The sequence below is a fragment of the Triturus cristatus genome, chromosome 6 (assembly GCF_964204655.1).
Source record: "Triturus cristatus chromosome 6, aTriCri1.1, whole genome shotgun sequence".
Lineage (NCBI taxonomy): Eukaryota > Metazoa > Chordata > Amphibia > Caudata > Salamandridae > Triturus > Triturus cristatus.
Genome location: NC_140589.1, coordinates 268,861,488 through 268,879,089, shown reverse-complemented (window position 1 = coordinate 268,879,089; position 17,602 = coordinate 268,861,488). Strand labels below are relative to the sequence as shown.

Genomic DNA, 17,602 nt, shown 5'->3' with positions numbered 1-17,602 from the left:
CGTAGAAGGTCTCCGAGCCTCCTTCAAGATCTGCATGCAGTCTTGAGAGAGACCTAAATGTCCATATTGGATGAACTCAGGAGCCATGCTGCTAACCTCAGGGACGGCAGGTTGGGATGGAACACCTTGCTACCCACCCTGGTCAGCAGATCCGGATGACATGGTAACCTCCTGTGTGGTACTTTGGACAGATGAAGAAGGTCCGGGTACCACCATCGGCGACGCCAGTCTGGCAAAACCAGGATCATCTTCGCCTTGGATTCGTACAGTTTCCTGATCACCAGGGGAATGAGGAGAACTGGTGGAAAGGCATAGAGTAATGTCTCTGACCAGTCTATCAACAGAGCATTCTCCTTGGAGCCTGGTTGTGGGTATTTGGAGGCGAAGACGCAGCATTTTGCATTTTCTGCATTCGCGAAGAGATCTATGTCTGGTGTTCCCCAGCTGCGAAAGATGTCCTGCGCTACTTCTTGTTTTAACACCCAGTCGTGCGCTTCTGCAAAATGCCTGCTTAGGCTGTCCGCTTGGACGTTGAGATCTTCATGTATCGTGCTAGAAGCCACTTCCAAATCGCTTGTGCTTCCAGAGACAGGGGTCTGGACCTGGTGATCCCCTGCTTGTTCAAGTAATACATCGTTGTTGTATTGTCCGTCTGAACAAGCAGAGCAGTCGATTTGTTGGAAGGAACGCCTTGAGAGCCAGATGAATCGCCCTGAGCTCCAGCATGTTTATGTGGTATAGCTGTTCTCTTTCTGACCACAGTCCTTGTATCTGCAGGGACCCCATGTGAGCGCCCCATCCCTGAAGGGACGCGTCCGTCACCAGAGTCTGTTTGGGAAGCTCCTCGTGAAAAGGAGTTCCTATCAGGAGATGAGACCGCTGCATCCACCAGCTGATGGAGAACCGGACAGATAGAGGTATGATTACAGTGTCTTCCCAGCGATTGGAAATCTGAGACCATTGATCCTCCAGAGTTTGCTGCAGGGGTCTCATGTGAAGTCTGGCATTTGGGACCAGAAAAATGCACGAGGCCATCGACCCCAGTAGAGATAAAACCGGGCCGTGGGATGAGGGCTCTTCAAGAGGGTCTGACACTTGCGGAGAATGGATGATAGTCTCTCCTCCGAAGGATACGCTCTTGCGTTTACCGTGTCCAGAGTAGCGCCCAGGTAATGTATCCTCTGTGTTGGATTGAGGATGGATTTTTTTAAATTGACGTGCAGACCCAGCTGATTCAGTTGCTGAATGCAGTAAGCGAGGTGTTGTTGCAGAAGAGTTGGAGACGCACTTTTAAGAAGCCAGTCGTCTAGGTAAGGGTAGACGAAGATTTGTTTCCTCCTCAAGACTGCAGCTACTACTGCCATGCACGTTGAGAAAATGTGAGGAGCCGACTTCAGTCTGAAGGGCAGGACCGTGAACTGGAAGTGGTCTCACTGAATATGAAATCTTAGAAACTTCCGATGCTTTCGAGTGATTGGGATGTGGAAATAGGCATCTTGAAGATCCATAGAACACATCCAGTCCCCTTGATGTAAGTGCGGGATTATTTGATGTAATGCCAGCATTCTGAACCTCTCTCTCAGAATGAATTTTGTTGAGACGCCTGAGATCTAGTATAGGCCTGAACTCCTTGTTTGGACCTTACTTTGGGACCCCAAAATATCGGGAATAGATCCCCTGTCGACGTTGTTGCCATGGAATCTCCTCGATGGCCTCCTTTAGGAGTAGAGCGGATACCTCTTCTCTCAGAAGATTTATGCGATGGATGACAGTTTTTCGAGGAGGAATAGAAGGTGGAGGGGACTTGAACCTGATGGAGTACCCATTCTTCACAATATTGAACACCCACTTGTCTAGTGTGATTTTGGTCATCTCTTCCAGATAGAAACGGACACTTTCCCCCACCTGAGTGGGTAACGGAGTTAGGGGAATCAAGCACTCACTGCTTCTGTTGTTGCTTGGCAGCAGGTGTAGACTGTCTGGAGTTCCCTCCTCGTCCCCTGCCAGGACGACGCTGGTTGGACTGTGATCTTCCCTGATGTTGCTGGGAGGACCACTGAGGGGTTTGAACCCTCTGTTGGTATTGGCGTCGATCGTAGGGGTGGTAGCGTCGCCTGAAATCCTTCCTCTTCTCGAGCCCAACCGCCTTCACCGTGTCCAGTTCGGTCTTCATCCTGGACATTTCGTCATCAGCATGAGAGCCGAAGAGCGATGTCCCATTGAAAGGAGGATTGAGGACACAATGTTGAGTCTCTGGCTTCAAACCCGTCAATCTCAGCCAGGCAGAGCTACGGGCACAAATCGCATGTGAGTATCCATGGGCAGCTAAGACAGATGCATCAGCTGCTGCACTGATGACCTGATTGGCCACCAGACACCCTTCATGAAGGACCTCCAGGAAGTCCCGTCTGTCTTCTTTTGGCAGCTTCTCTGTGAAGCGTGAGAGAGAGTCCCACAGAGAACGGTCATACCGACCCAGTAAGGCTAAGGCGCTGGCTACCTTCATATAGGATGCTGAGGTGTTGCACATCCTCTTGCCAACGGAATCCATGGCCTGACTGTCTTTATCTGGGGGTACTGCAGATGAAGCTGCCCCTGTCTGGTTCTTCCGTGCCGCTGACACAATAACCGAGTCCGGTGGAGCGTCAGCTCTCAGAAAAAGCAGGTCCTGCTCAGGAGCCTTGTATTTCTTTGTGATCCTCCACGGGGCTGCCCCCACCAATGCTGGAGTTAGGAATTTCTGTAGAGCAGGCTCTAGCAGGCCAGGCACCAGGGGAAGCAAAGGTCTAGAAGAAGACCTATGATGGAGTGTTTTTCGAAGATGACTGACGTTGCAGGAGTAGATACAGGCATCTCAATATGAAGCTTCGCATCCCCTGTATAGAAGACCTCATTGAAGGTTACAATATCATCAATGGGCGATATTCTACTCGGTGGAGAGGAACAAAGAGTAGGAGAGTAGTCTGCCTTTGATGGTCTGGAGTCTGAGGACCACGAAGAAGATCTGTGGGTTCGTCTCCTGAAAGATGGAGACCTTTTTGGAATGGCACGTCGCTCATGTCTCTCAGAGGAATGCACTGATTGTATTATAGGAGATCTGGATCTGCTAGGAGTAAGTACAAGTCTTGTTATCTTTCTAATCTTCCACTCCCTTATGTCCCCCAGCCATCTCGGGGAGATGTTAGTTGCAGGGGCTGGAGCCGGAACTGGTGAGGTTTCAGGAGTGACTTGCACTATCTGAAGTCCCGGGGAGGAAGAGACACTCCTGGATGTCACGACTTGGACGTCCTTCTGCGTCGAGCGGTCTCTCAACGTCGGCCTAGGTCTCTTGGCAGGAGACCTGTGACTGGAATGCGATCTGCTCAACGTCGATCTCCTCAAAGTCGATCTTCTCACCGTCGATATGGACCGCGATCATCCTGACCTCCTAGATCCAGAGGGTGATGTGCGAGGTCTCGACGTCGATCTCCTCGATGGCGACCTCCTCGCCGTCGACCTCCTCGGTGATGGATGTGTCGACGTCATGTGTCTCGACGGCGAATGCCTGTGCTGACGCGTCGTTGGCGAGCGACTGTGCCTTACCGGCGTCGAGGCCCTCGGTGGTCGACTCGACGTCGATGCGTGTGGACCTTTCGACGACGGTGGTGTTCTCGACGCCGCCACGGACACTCTCGACGGCGGGCTTCGATGTTGATGTGTCAACGTCGAGCCAAGGCTGCCTGCCGTCGTAGGCAAGCCAGACCTGGACCGCCTACGAGTTGGTGTCGACTTCAGCCTATGATGGGACTTCTCACCTGAAGTCGTTCTCTTCGACGGCGAAGGACGCCTCGACGTCGACTTCGACGCAGACTCGGAGCACAAAGGTATTTTGGAAGTCGATCTGTCCCTCGACGGCGTGTGAGACCGCTGTTTTCTTTTCTCACCTTTCTCTTTGCGCTCCAGCCTTGCTTGAGAGGAGGGCTTCTTTGAGGGATGCTGATCTCTGCCACTTGCTGCACTTTTTCCTCTCTCCTGCCTAGAGTGCAGTTTAATCTTCTCCCTTTCCCTATGGGTTCTTTTTGAAAACTTGCTGCAGTAGTAACACTGGTCTGCCTTGTGAGATGAAGGTAGACAAGCAATACAGACCGAGTGTGGGTCTGATTTAGCCATCTTTTTTCCACAGGCGGGGCACTTATTAAATAAGGCCGGCATTATGACAGGAAAAAATAGACAAAAATCAGAAAAACATCAGGATTTAGTAAGCCAAGTACTAAAAACGTTGAGTGAAACTAAAAAATTCCACTTTAGACCAGAAATTAGTGATAAAAACCACCAACTGGCGAGCTCAATGCTCCAGGATCCTCACAGAAGGAGCCGGAAAAAAGAACTGACCCAAATGCCACCTGTGGTGCATGATGGGAGCCTGGGGGTTCCTGGAGGTCTTAAAGGCACGGCACCAATTTTTCCAATTGTTCTATATGCAGCCTCTCTAGGCTAATCTGCCTCTATGATCTTGCCTTTTTACCTTTGAAAATAAAGGTTGAGTTTTTCAAAGCAAACTGAAAGCAGTTTTCTGTATCTGTATCAGGAAAATATCATGATGCATGTTTCTTTATTATTTCGAATGTAAAAAGATTTACAATGCAATTGTGGCAGTTTGAGCCTAGTAACATGTTTTAAGGCTGCATATGTATATATATGCATATTATATACATATATTACCTACTGGCGGTCGCCAGTAGGTAGTTATAGTTAGGACCCTGTTTCCATAGGAAAAGCGCAACATTCTATTTTGAATAACTTTGGCGCCGGTCGACGAATCCTCGCCAAATTTTCAAAATAGGTGGGGCGCTGAGCTCCGCTCCTACCCTGAAAGTCTCGGGGGGATTCGTCAAGCGGGGGCTGAGATAAAAGGGGGGTCCCAAAACGCGTTTTTCCCATGCATTTTTCCATAGGACCTTTAGACACAGCTACAGCCCGAACAGCTGAACAGAGTTCCTTGAAATTTGGCAGAGAGGTAGTCCTCAGGTCAAGGAAGTGCCTTTTGTAGGTCTGGTGTAAATCTGTTCAGTAGTTCCTGAGAAAATAGCCTTTAAATCAATATATATATCTGAGCCAGCTTACGGTGCGCTTACGGTGCGCTTACCGTACGCGTACGGTGACGTGCGCGAGCGCGATTCTGATTGGCTGATAGATCTTAGTAAACATTTGAATCGGTCGAAACCAGGAAGCGGCGGCCGCCATTTTCTCTCTCGCACTCTGACAGGGGATTGAAAAACAAAGGGCAAAAACATGTAAAGGGGCTGTTTAGACAGCTCCCAAGCACCTAGCCATATTGAGGGAGTCCCCAACGATCCCCCAAGTGAAAAAAGGCAATTTTATTTTTTTCGAAAATTTCGGCGATTACGCTTACCGTACGCGTACGGTAATAAATAATAAAAAAAATAAAAAAATATCCACACTCTCACCACCCCATGTGCAAATGGTGCCCGAAGGGCACCATTTGTGCACGGCATATCTCAGCAAAGCAAAACATATATTTTACCTGTCACAACGATGCTCATCATATGTCCTCCATGTGCGCACGGTGCGCGAAGCGCATCGTGCGTTCATGGCCCATCTAGCGTAACGTGGGCACGCGGTGCGTGAAGCGCACCGCGTTCTCACTGTGCGCGCACGGTGCGCGCACGGAACGAACTGCGTTAAGTGGGCGCGCACGCCACGAATGGCGTAAAGTAACTTAGCATTTAAAAAACCGTACAAATTCACTGAAAAAACCATAGGTTTCACACACGTTATAGTTAGGAATTAGCATTTAAAAAACCTTGCAAATTCACTGAAAAAACCATAGGTTTCACACATGTTATAGTTAGCTGGACATTTTACTGATAAAAAAACAATGAAATTCCCCCGTTATAGTTACTGTAGGCAACTATAACTCACGCGACCGTAATCCTCTGCTGATGACATATGTGTCTTTATGAAAAAAAAATATTTGTAATATATGTATAGCTAAAATTTAATGGAAGAAGACATGGGCAAATAAGTGTCTAAATACAGTATTAGCATCAGCAGAGGATTACGGTCGCGTGAGTTATAGTTGCCTACAGTAACTATAACGGGGGAATTTCATTGTTTTTTTATCAGTAAAATGTCCAGCTAACTATAACATGTGTGAAACCTATGGTTTTTTCAGTGAATTTGCAAGGTTTTTTAAATGCTAATTCCTAACTATAACGTGTGTGAAACCTATGGTTTTTTCAGTGAATATATATATATATCACTTAAAAAACCATAGGTTTCACACATGTTATAGTTAGGTGGATATTTCACTCGTAAAAAACCAATGAAATTCCACCGTTCTAGTTAGTTCAGATAACTATAACATGCGCGCCCGCAATCCTCTGCTCATGACGTCACATATTACATCACTCATGACATCACTGATGACATCATCCTTTTGATAGAGTGGCGGTCGCGCGAGTTATAGTTATCTGAACTAACTATAATGGTGGAATTTCATTGGGTGTTTACGAGTGAAATATCCACCTAACTATAACATGTGTGAAACCTATGGTTTTTTAAGTGAATTTGCAAGGTTTTTTAAATGCTAATTCCTAACTAATTCCATGACACTCCAGTTCAGACCCAGACATATGCAAATCAGTCTTGACCCTGTGCCTCATGGGAACAGTCCAGACCGAAATGCCAAGCCAGGTCTGTACTGGGGTGAATGTATGACATTTGTTCTGCATTCCATCCATCAATTGTTCTTTTTGCATTTGTCACCAGAGTGGGACGTGTGTGCCCAGACGTGGGTCCCATGCCCTCCATGCCACTGGAGTCGAGCTATCCTGGCTGATGAGGGCTGAAAGCCTGAAACTGGTCCTAAGATTCTTGTTTCCAGTCCAGGGAGGACCTGGCCTGGCAGTTCAGGCTGGACTGTTCCCATTGGGCGCAGGGGCAAGACTGATTTGCATATGGCTGGGTCCAAACTGGAATGGCATGGTGAGCAAAAAAAACGATGGATTTAGGCCCAGGTCTCTGTACTGGGGTGAATGTATGACATTGTTCTGCATTCTGTCCATCAATTCTTCTTTTTGCACTCTATTCTTTTTTTTGATAAACAAGTTTTTATTGTTTTTAGCAGTACAACAAAAAGAAACGTCTGGCCCTCCAAGTCCCCACCACGCATCACATTTCCACCCTCTCCCAAAACCTTCCCCCCCCCCCAACCCACTCCGCTAAGGTATATTGCCTAGCCATTTCCCCCACACCTTCCGGTATTTCTTGGGACAGCCGCATGCCTGATAGAGAGTCCGCTCCTGCGCCGCACACCAGTCCACCCCGGCGCCCCATTTAGCTACGGTTGGCGGCTGTGGCTGCTTCCATGCCGCTGCAATGTCTCGTTTAGCCACCATCAAGGCCGTCATGAGGAACAGGTGTTCTGAGCGCGTGCCATCCAATCCATCCGTGATGCCCAGTAGGGAATGTCTAGGTTCATGCGGCACCTCCCACCCCAGGACCTCCGTAAGCTCGGACTCAATGCCCCTCCAGAACCCCTCCAGCTCCGGGCAGGACCACACCACATGAAGAAAATCAGCCGGCTCGGAGCCACAGCGGGGGCAAGCCGCATCCCCGGAGAGGCCCGCGCCGTGTAGGCGGGCCGGCATGAGATAAGCAGTGTGCAAGTAATAAATTTGGACAAGCCGTAGCCGAGCTGAGGCCGTCACCAAGCGGGGGGCCATAAGGGCGTCCCGCCAGTCGGCCTCGTCCAGGGGACCCACCCAGCCCTCCCAGCGCTCCTTAAGGCCCTCAAGGGACGTAGGGGTGCAGTTGACGAGGGAGCGGTAAATCCTAGAAACGCCCCCCCCTCCCCAAGTTGCCCAGCATAACGTGAGCCTCCGGGGGGCTGTGGTCCGGCAGCCGGATGTCCAGCGGGGTGTGGGTGCGTATAGCATGGCGCAGCTGGAGGTATCTAAAGAATTGGGAGGAGTGGAGGGAGAAGCGCGCCTGCAGCTCTGAAAAGGAACACATTCGCCCGCCCCGCCAGACGTCCCCCAGCTGGGAAATGCCAATTGAGTCCCACGATCGAAACCCTTCCAGCGCCGCGACCTCACGCAGCCATGTCCCGTGCCACAGGGGCGTGACCCGGGTCAGCCTCCCCGTCCAGCGGGTATGACGGAGCGCCGCTCGCCAGGACAAGAATACGGCCCTGGTGATATCCGGGCAAGAGGGGGGGGACGGACGCGCCATACAGGCGATCCTGGATACCGGAGAAGCCCAACTCACCGAGTTCCACCCTATAGGCTGGGTCAGACCAACCCCCCCCCCAAACCAGTCATGTACGACCAGCAGGCGAGTGGCAAGATAATAAAGATAGAGGTCAGACATGCCCAGGCCCCCATCAAAGGTGGGTATGCGGCACGTCGATAATGCCAGCCGGTGCCTCCCGCTGCCCCAGAGGAATCTCGTCACCATTGCGTCCAACTCGCGGAACCAAGGGCGCGGAAAGGAGAGGGGGTGTTTTGCAGCACATAGAGAAACCGGGGAAGAATCATCATTTTATAGAGGGCCACTCTCCCTAGCGGATTGAGAGGCAACTGGTGCCAACGCACCAAGTCCGCCTTGGCTTTCTTCACCAGGGGGGTGACATTGAGTGCCCAGCTCAGCTCCGGGAGGAGGGAGACCCAGATACCCAGGTACTGGAACGATAGCCGGCGGAGAGGGATGGTCTCCTGCCAGTCAAAACACTCCCTGGATGGGTGCAGCGGGACCAGCACCGATTTCCGCGAGTTGAGGGATAGACCAGACGCCCGGCCGAAACGGCTCAGGATGGAGAGGGCACGGGGTCCGGAGTGCGCCGGGTCACTCAGATACAGCAGGACGTCGTCCGCGTAGAGTGCGATTTTGTCGGCCTCCAGGCCAGGCCACTCCCAGCCCCGAAGGATGGGATCAGATCTAATCAGGGCGGCTAGGGGTTCCATCACAAGGGCAAAGAGAAGGGGCGACAGTGGGCAACCCTGCCGCGTCCCCCGGCCGATCCGAAATGGCCTCGATAGCACTCCATTGACCAAGACCCTGGCCCGGGGATGGGCATATAGGACTCGCACCATCCCCACGAACCGGGGGCCAAAACCCATGCAGGTCAGGACCTCAAATAGGTAGGCCCACCCCACTCAGTCAAATGCCTTCTCGAAATCAGCGAGGAGGAGAGCGAGGTACGGGGACAGCCGATGGCGGTGGGCCAGGGCCACATGGAGGCGGCGGAGACAGTGGCGGGTGCCCCGAGCGGGCATGAAGCCACATTGGTCCGGGTGGACCAAGGTCGACAGCAAGGGCCTAAGCCGTTGAGCCAGGATCGCCGCATAGAGCTTCACGTCCGTGTTAATAAGCGAAATGGGACGGTAGGCCGCCCTGTCGGTGGACGGTGGCGTGGATTTAGGCAAGACCACGATCGTGGCCATATCCGCCTCCGGGGGAAAGGAACCCTTCTCAATCGCCTCCGCATAGTGAGCGCACAACCGCGGGACAAGGGTGTCTCTGTATGCGGCGTAGAATTCCTGGGGGAACCCGTCGGGTCCCGGCGTCTTCCCCGCGGAAGTACGCCCAATGGCATCTCCAATCTCCTCAAGGGAGATGGGGACATCCAGGCTTTCCCACTCGGCCGGCCGAAGCCGAGCGAGGTGTGCGCCCCCAGACGTGAGTAAAGCGGCCAAGGAAAGAGTCGGTGCACGGGCCCGGTAGAGCTGAGAATAAAATTGGGTAAAAGCCGCTGCCATCTCCACAGAGGAGGACCGGAGCACCCCCGTGGAATCCGTGACCGCCGGGATGATACACGACGCCCTGGGGTAGGTCGCCAGGCGATGTAACAGCGCACCGTTCTTGTCACCTCAGCCATACACCCTTGCCACCGAGGACTGCCAAAAGGAGCCTGGCCGCATCAAGGGACCGCTGGCTAATTTCCTGGCGAAGGAGCCGCCGCAGCCGCCGGGCCGCCGCCGGGTCATCGTTTGCAGCGAGAGACTGTTCCAGTCTGAGCGCCTGGGCCTCGCAGGCAGTGAGCTGCTGCAGCTGCGACTGGCGGTGCCGCACCACTTGCGCCTTAGCCGCCCCTCTAATGGTTTGCACTCTATTCTTACAGCCGCACATGCTGGCTTAAAGCTTTTTAGCAAGAGGGGCAAGGAAGGAGGAGGAAAAGGACAGCTGCTGCTGCCCTTAACAGCCTTTGGAGACACAACACCCTCTGTAGATGTATAAGAAACTCTGCTGCTGTGAGTGATGGTGTCACCAAAAGAGCAGGAATCAGGACTATCCTCTGAATATTGGTACTGCTGATGAAACTGGCGAGCAGGGGAAGTCAATCCCAGGGACTGAATCAGAGCATGACCCTGTTTGAATCGTTGCAGCACTAAGTATGCCTTCTCACCAAAGAGGCGAGCACAAAAAGACATACATGTCCATAGGTTTGGCCTGAACGTGGCTGGACAGGCTACTAAAATGCATACAGTCATGGCAACGGATGGCAACAGAAGAGTCCATGGACTTCGCCACCGAATTCACAGTATCCAGCCTGGAAAGGAGAAACTAAATGACTGAATCCTGTGCATCACGCAAACATCTGCAAAATGTTCACCTATATGGAGTCTGATTGATGAAGGTAAATTTATACTTTTGTGTACGTTAACTATTTTTGGAATTCACAATCTACGAGTTAATAGTAAGTTTACATTTGCGAAGAGTCCACAGTTGGGGTGGAGAGCCCCTCACATAAAAAGATAGGCCTGTCCTTTAGCAGTGCCAAACAGTCTCCATTGTCCATGCCTGTAGGAGAGAAGATGGTCCAACCATGCTGCTGTCCTCTGTCATTGTCATGATAAAACAATATTTGGCATATGAATGGATAGAAGTCAATGCCAAAAAGCCATTCGAGCCCGCTATAGTATTCAACCAAAGGCAAGGAATGTAACGGGACTCCACCATCAACTGCTGAGCCTTCCGTCTAGATCTGACCAAGATGGCCTAATTCTTCAGGACATTTGCCACCTCATTAGGTTCCGAAGTAGTCACTGGTGGTATCAGAAACTACGCTACTGCCACTGGTTGAGCAACTGGAAGGGATTTTGGCAAAGGAAGAGGTTTAGCCAGTGCCAGACCAGCATCAGGATGAAGATTAGGCTAAGCAGGGTCAACATGGGACATAGTTGGCAGTAGAAGTCCCGTTGGGGCCCGCAGACACACTGGCATAACAATAGCCCCCACAGCCCCAGCAGTAAGAGGGGGGCAGAGCTCCAGGAGATCCCCTCTGTCACTGTGCATGGGCCCCTGGCCTGAAAGCTCCGGACGAGGTCCGGCGCATTTGCTGGTGGGGTGGGGCCCTCCCTGCACTTAGCAGTCGGCCCACTTAAATTTCATTATATCACTGCGCAGACACACTAGAGACTGTCGGAGTGGTGCAAAAGTGGGCCAGCTTAGGTTGTGTGAAAACAGCTATTTTTGTGTAGTCAGCCCCAGGGACTTGAAAATCTGGGAAGAGAGTTTGGAGCACAGGGACTGGAGCCTGTACCTGAGCAGAATTTGGCACTTGCCGCACCTGGAATGAATTTGGCACCTGCTGTATCTCCGCTAGGACTTGTTCCAAGGAAGATGTCAAGGCCCGAGCAGGGGAACGTATCCACCAACGAGAATACCTAATTTTGGACCTGGAGAAGCTTGTGAAGCTTATTGTGCTGATTCCCGGCTTAGAAACTTCTGGTTAAGGGCGAGATAGTGGGAGCCAGCAAAAAACCTGGATCTGGAACGACGATTGCCCCAACATTTGTTTCAAGTCTGGGCCATGAAGGGCTTCACCTTCCTCTCCATGATGCCCTAAGCTTGCATGAGGTCAAACTTCTCAAAGGACCTCAAGTTACGTTTGGGGCCCAAGCACGAGTCAAATATCGTAACTGTCCGTGAGTTTTGTGGCAGGATTAACATGGCTTGAAACCTTTGATTCCTTCATATCAGAACCTTTCACTCTTCCTTGAGGGGTCCCACAAGGGTCCTTGCTCAGCCCTACTCTATTCAATCTTTATGTAACAGAACTAGCATTCTCGATCATCTCTGGATTTTCCCTCACCTCCTATGCTGAAGACACACAAATTATGTTATAAGCATTAATAACATCCATAATATTGGAGTTAACTTTCATGATTGCATGCGTGCAATCAGCTGTTGGATGAGCTGTCATTGCTTAAAACTGAACTCGGATAAGACTGAGGTCATTTTGTTTGGGAACAATCCCCCATTTTGGACACCTTCCTGCTGGCTACATGAGATGGGTGAACTCCTGAATCCAGTTAAAAAGGCAAAAAATCGGGGAGTTGTTATTGACAACAAATTGAATTACTCTAGTCAAATTCAGTCACTTGATCTTCATTCAATACTATAAAATTGATCAAGAAAACTTTGTCCTTTTGATCCCATTAGTGCAAAGAAAACAGTTATTACCACCAAGCATTGTCTAAAATTGATTACTGTAATGGTCTGTATCGGAGTTTGCAAGAGCAATACTTGAATAAATTACAGACTTTTCAAAATGCGGCTGCCAGGCTTCTCCTAGGCATTCCCAAGTTTCAATCCGTTTCTCAGACCATTAAAGATTTACACTGGTTAATGGTTAGAAATAATACAAAAAATTAAGGCAATCCGGTCTACAAGGTGGTTCATGACACAGGCCCTCTTTTCCTAAGATAATCCTTCATGTGGTACCAGCCCAGTAGAATTCTACGATCTCAGGGAGCAAACAATGTGGTAGTTCCTAGATTCAAGATGTCAAAGTGGGGTAGAGCAGCTTCATCTTTCGAGCAACCAGAGGCTGGAACTTGCTTCCGGCTCCACATTAAGGATACTCCTATACTGCTTGCTTTTAGAAAGCAAGTAAGAACCTGGATTTTTATTAACTAAATTTAAAGTAAGTTCATTCAGTTGAGTTCATATTTCTGCGAGTGCCAAGACACCCCTGGGTAATCGAGCACTTTAAAAAACTACTTAAAATTAACATCCTGCATATCCAGGGGCAATGTTCAGGCCTCATGTTGTAAGGCCTGGAGTACTTGCACAAGTGTCATTATTCTGAATGTCTCAAGATTCTGAGGTCCAGAATTGACCCCAGCCCTCCCTCCTTCAAGGGGACCAGGAAGAAACAGGCGTAACAGCTGAACTTCCAGTTCACTTTGGGCACAATCTCTATCACCCACTTTGTGAGTAACATTAAGAGCTCCCTGAAGAAGATTTGAGCATGATACACTGATACCAATGTGAGAACTGGGGCGTATGGGGAGGAGCATCCAGAAAGGGCAGGGTATAACCAAAGACATTCTGAAGGACCAACTGTTCTTAAGTGACCAAATGTCAGTGGGACAGGCAGTGCTGAATGTGACCCCCAGAGGTCACACATTCGCTCAAGGATGAACTCAAGCAAAGCTAGGAGATTAGGAGGAAGAAGGGTGTAGCTGCTGTGCCTGTCCTCTTCCTTAAGCACCTCTTCCGTACCTAAAGTCCAGAAAATTGTGCTTGGGCTGCTTGATGGGTTGTAAAGGCTTATGTTGGTGGAGGCATGGCTTCTGGAGTATTCGCTGAACTTCTGATGCTGTTGGTAGAACTGGCACACTGGGAAAGAGAAACCCCAGGAAAGTGTAGTCTCCAATGCAGAGCAAGGAGAATCCCATCAATGAGCATATATGTCAAGGAAGCCTGGATGTCTCCAGGATAACCTCAGAAGTGCACCCAGGCAAGTCTGGGGATGATGAAACTGGTTCCCATAGCATGGGAAACCAAGTTCGCCAAGCCCAGGCTAGACTAAAAATATGCTAGGCTGCATCATGGTCATCATGAACTGTCTGCACAAAAGGCACACAAAGGTCCTCTGGAAATTCCAGAAACAGCATTTGTGAGATTTCCCAAAGGATGTGGCCACAGAAAGCCAGCATACAAGAATCATTCAAAGACTGCAAAAACAGACTGCCAGAAGAAATTACTTTCATGCACATCTCATCAATACCTTTCCATTGCATAACTTGAGGAGTACAAGCGAAAGAGTTTTCTACTTCTGAATTTGTAATCAGAGGCTTGCCATATAAGGCTCTTGACAACAGGGTGCTGCATCAAGAACTTTGGGTCCCAGGTACCAGTCAAGGCCATCTTGCAATGGGGAGACTAACAGTCAGAGCCAAAATGTGTTTCAGACCAGACTGCTGAAATAAGATCAACTAAAGTCTTGTTGATAGGCAAGAGTGGTTCAGAAGTGGCAGGCCAAAGCTGAAGGATCTCAATAAGTAGCTTAGGTCTCCTCAGTGAGAACAGGTAGGTCCAACAATTCTACAGCCCTCTTAACGACAACACCAAAACAGATGCTTATCTCAATAGGGATCCATGTGGGGAATCAAGAGCAGAGTTAAGCGAAGTGTCAAGGCCACTGGCATTTTACAAATCTAGATGAGCATCAGTATAACACATGGAGGGAGCAAATTGTCTGCCTCCTCCTCATCATCATCCTCCTCCTCCTCATTGTGTTGTACTTGGTCCGTCATTTGAATCGTATCAAAGCTGAAAATGGCTTCCGAAAAGGCTTCCTTTCTCTTGAGATACTGGCATCGAGGAAGTGGAGTTGCAAAGAGAGGCATCTTCAACAGAAGTCTCTAGTGATTGTGTAGCATTACATGGTGATTGTGTAGCATGACAAGACATTCTTTCGTGGCAAGAGGGATCTGGTACCTGCATTGATGGTGGAACATCTGGCGAGGCCTCTGCCTTAAGCTAGGAAAAGCGTAGTCGAAGAACGGGCTGGCCCTGACCATGTGCATATGGGAAAGCAAGGTTAACAATCTGCAGCATGGCCACCTCGAAGGCTGAGACCTTTTGCAGAGTCAAAGATAGTCCTGGGAACTCAGGGCACATTGGCTCTAGATGAGGCATTTGTGCTGTATGACCTCCTTTGAGAGCAGGAGCATCTGGATATCAAGGAAGTACTTCTCCTTTTACTTGTCCTTTGACTAACCTAATGATGATGACCTGCAATGGAATCAGCCTAATTTCTTATGTTCAGCCACTTAGAATGTGGTCTCCTTCTCTCTTCTAGCTTATTGGTGCACCAAGAAACACTTTTCACAGCAACTGGAACCATGTTTGATACCCAGACGCCACAGACAGACATCATGTGGGTACATGACTGACATCTATTAGCGACATGCACGACACAGCCTAAAGCCTGTTTCTTCAGTGGGGACATCCTACAACACTTTAGGAGAATATTTATTTGTAAATATTTGGAGAATGGAGTAAACGCTGAAATCAGTAGGACCAGACCACTGGATCCATGATGAAGGGTGTCAGAAAAGAGGAAATGACCACAGCATGGAAAGGTGGAGCCTATATGTGGTTCCAAGTCAGAATGTCTGCATCAGGACAGAGTCATGATAGAGGAGGCCAATGACACCACCTGCTGTTGCTGAAGAACAATTTCAAGATGTTTTCTGGACTTAGTGTGGTACCTTTGGAGATTCAACATTTTAAGGAACTGTGAGCAGAATATCCATCAGAAAGCTTTAATTTTTTTAAATCCTACACTCCGCATTGTCTTTTTTCTAACCTAGCAGGCAGATCTCCCTGCAGGTTCGTAGACATCCAACAGTGCATGGGCTAGGGGCTCTGAATATCCTGGAGTGTGAACATCTACTTAAAACACAAAACTAGGAATTATTTAACAATATTTTGGGAAAAAATAATATCACAATGAATACGGCGTGTCTCTCCTGCAGCCAGGGCCAATTATGTTGAGCTCTGCTCCCAGAAGTTCCAGCAACTCTGAATAGGGAATTTGGGAAAATGCCCTGTACTGACTGGCCAATGCAGGTAGTTACAAATACAGGTCTGTGTGACTGTTGTAAATTGTACTAGTATGAGACAAAATAATGACATATAGCTTTATTAATATTCTTCCTCCACGTTACCTCTATTGCACTCCTCTATGGTCCTATGTAATATTGCTCATGTGATCTTGAACAATTGCAAAGAATGACGCAGACTCACTACTTGAATAAGCTATTCCAAAGATTTTTGTGCTTTTGTAACTTGGCCTGGAAAGTAAGGGATCATCACAACAGCAAGCTTTATATCAAAACAGCTTACTTGTCCTCATTGCTGCATCCACATAACCTTCATAGAGCTGTCGCTGTGCAAGTAAGAAGAAATGATATGCTTCAGCTCCACGCCAGGCATTGTCTATTATTTTGTTATTTGCAGAGAGGGCATCTTCTTCAAGTAAACCAGCTAGTGCAGATGTTGCCTAAAATCACAAATTCTCATAAGGCACATTATCTCAAGCACTGTAGTGCACCTTTTGAAGAAAATTGCAAAATAATTCAGAGACAAAGATAAAGAGCACATTTTGATAAAGGACGATAAAGAAAACAACACGATTTCAATACGAATAAAAAGGTCAGGTTAATACGCTTCTTCAAACAACCATCTAGTTGTACTGTGCACTACAGTAACAGCATAGTCGAAGAATGATTTTCAAAATAACATCACCAATTATTTGGCATGAAAATATGTTACACAAGCTCCTACCGACTTGCTGAAAACCTAAGATCTAAACGAGAAATATCCAATTAGAAATGCTTTATTAATAATCACCTACCTTGAGTAATATGTTTCTGAAGCATACTCTTACAATGAAGATTCTTTACCAATAGCCATGTAGAGCCACCACAAAAGGTTAGAAAAAGTCAGTAAGCTGTGGCAACATCATCAGTAGTAATGATGTTGAAATTACTATCGGCACCCAATGTGCCTATGTCTAGTGGTCTGGATAATTTAGAATAAATAGCTCCTTGAAAAACCTTAACTTGTGAGGCACCAATAGCAAGAGTCTAAGATCATCCAGATTAAAAGATAGATGAGAAGGCTTGTTTGAGATATCCTCAGGAACTGTCTTGAACCATTACCTTTTTCACATTTGAAAAGACCACATTCCACCCCCATGTTTACCTGATCCATTGCACTGGTGGTATCCATCAGAGCCAGCACATCACTGTACGTTTGGGTACTTGGAGCACTGTACAACTATTTAACATAAGCATGTACCCAGACATCCACAGGTGGATAAACTGTTGTGAAGAGATGCTTTGGCTATGCTCACTGATATTTGGCAACTGTCTTTTTTCATAAATGTTTTTTTATATACAGAAACTCAATTATGTTAATAGAATCCCTAAATAGGGAATCACAAAAGTAGATATGGAGTGCCTAATGCCAAAAGAAAATAATTGCCAAAGTGCTGTTGTACCGCATCAAACATAGGATATACAGTATGTACAACAGTGCGTTATAGTCAAATTGTACAATGACAAGTAAGTAACAATGCAACTTTGGTGTGCAAAAGCCACAACTTGAAGGTGGGGGGGAAGGTATGAGAGCAGGCAGGGACATAATAAGTTGGAAAGCGGTACAAAGCAGGAAAAGTGGGTCGCATAAGATGTTAATAATAGTGTAGGTAGGACCATGAAGTGGACTCGCTTTGTATCTCTGAAGTGTGAGCAGCCCATGAGGAGGTTGGGGGCCAAGAAGTGTATACCAGTGATAA

The 17,602-nt window shown here is 48.5% G+C and overlaps 1 protein-coding gene across 1 annotated transcript in view; it reads right to left on the bottom strand.

Annotated features, from left to right (window-relative positions):
- Nucleotides 1-17,602, bottom strand: part of WDR35 (WD repeat domain 35) — a 515,604-nt gene that overhangs the window by 36,599 nt on the left and 461,403 nt on the right. Inside the window, exon 26 of the mRNA XM_085610631.1 lies at nucleotides 16,147-16,303. Within this exon, the coding sequence (XP_085466757.1) occupies nucleotides 16,147-16,303 (157 nt within the window). The remainder of the gene's footprint in view (nucleotides 1-16,146; nucleotides 16,304-17,602) is intronic.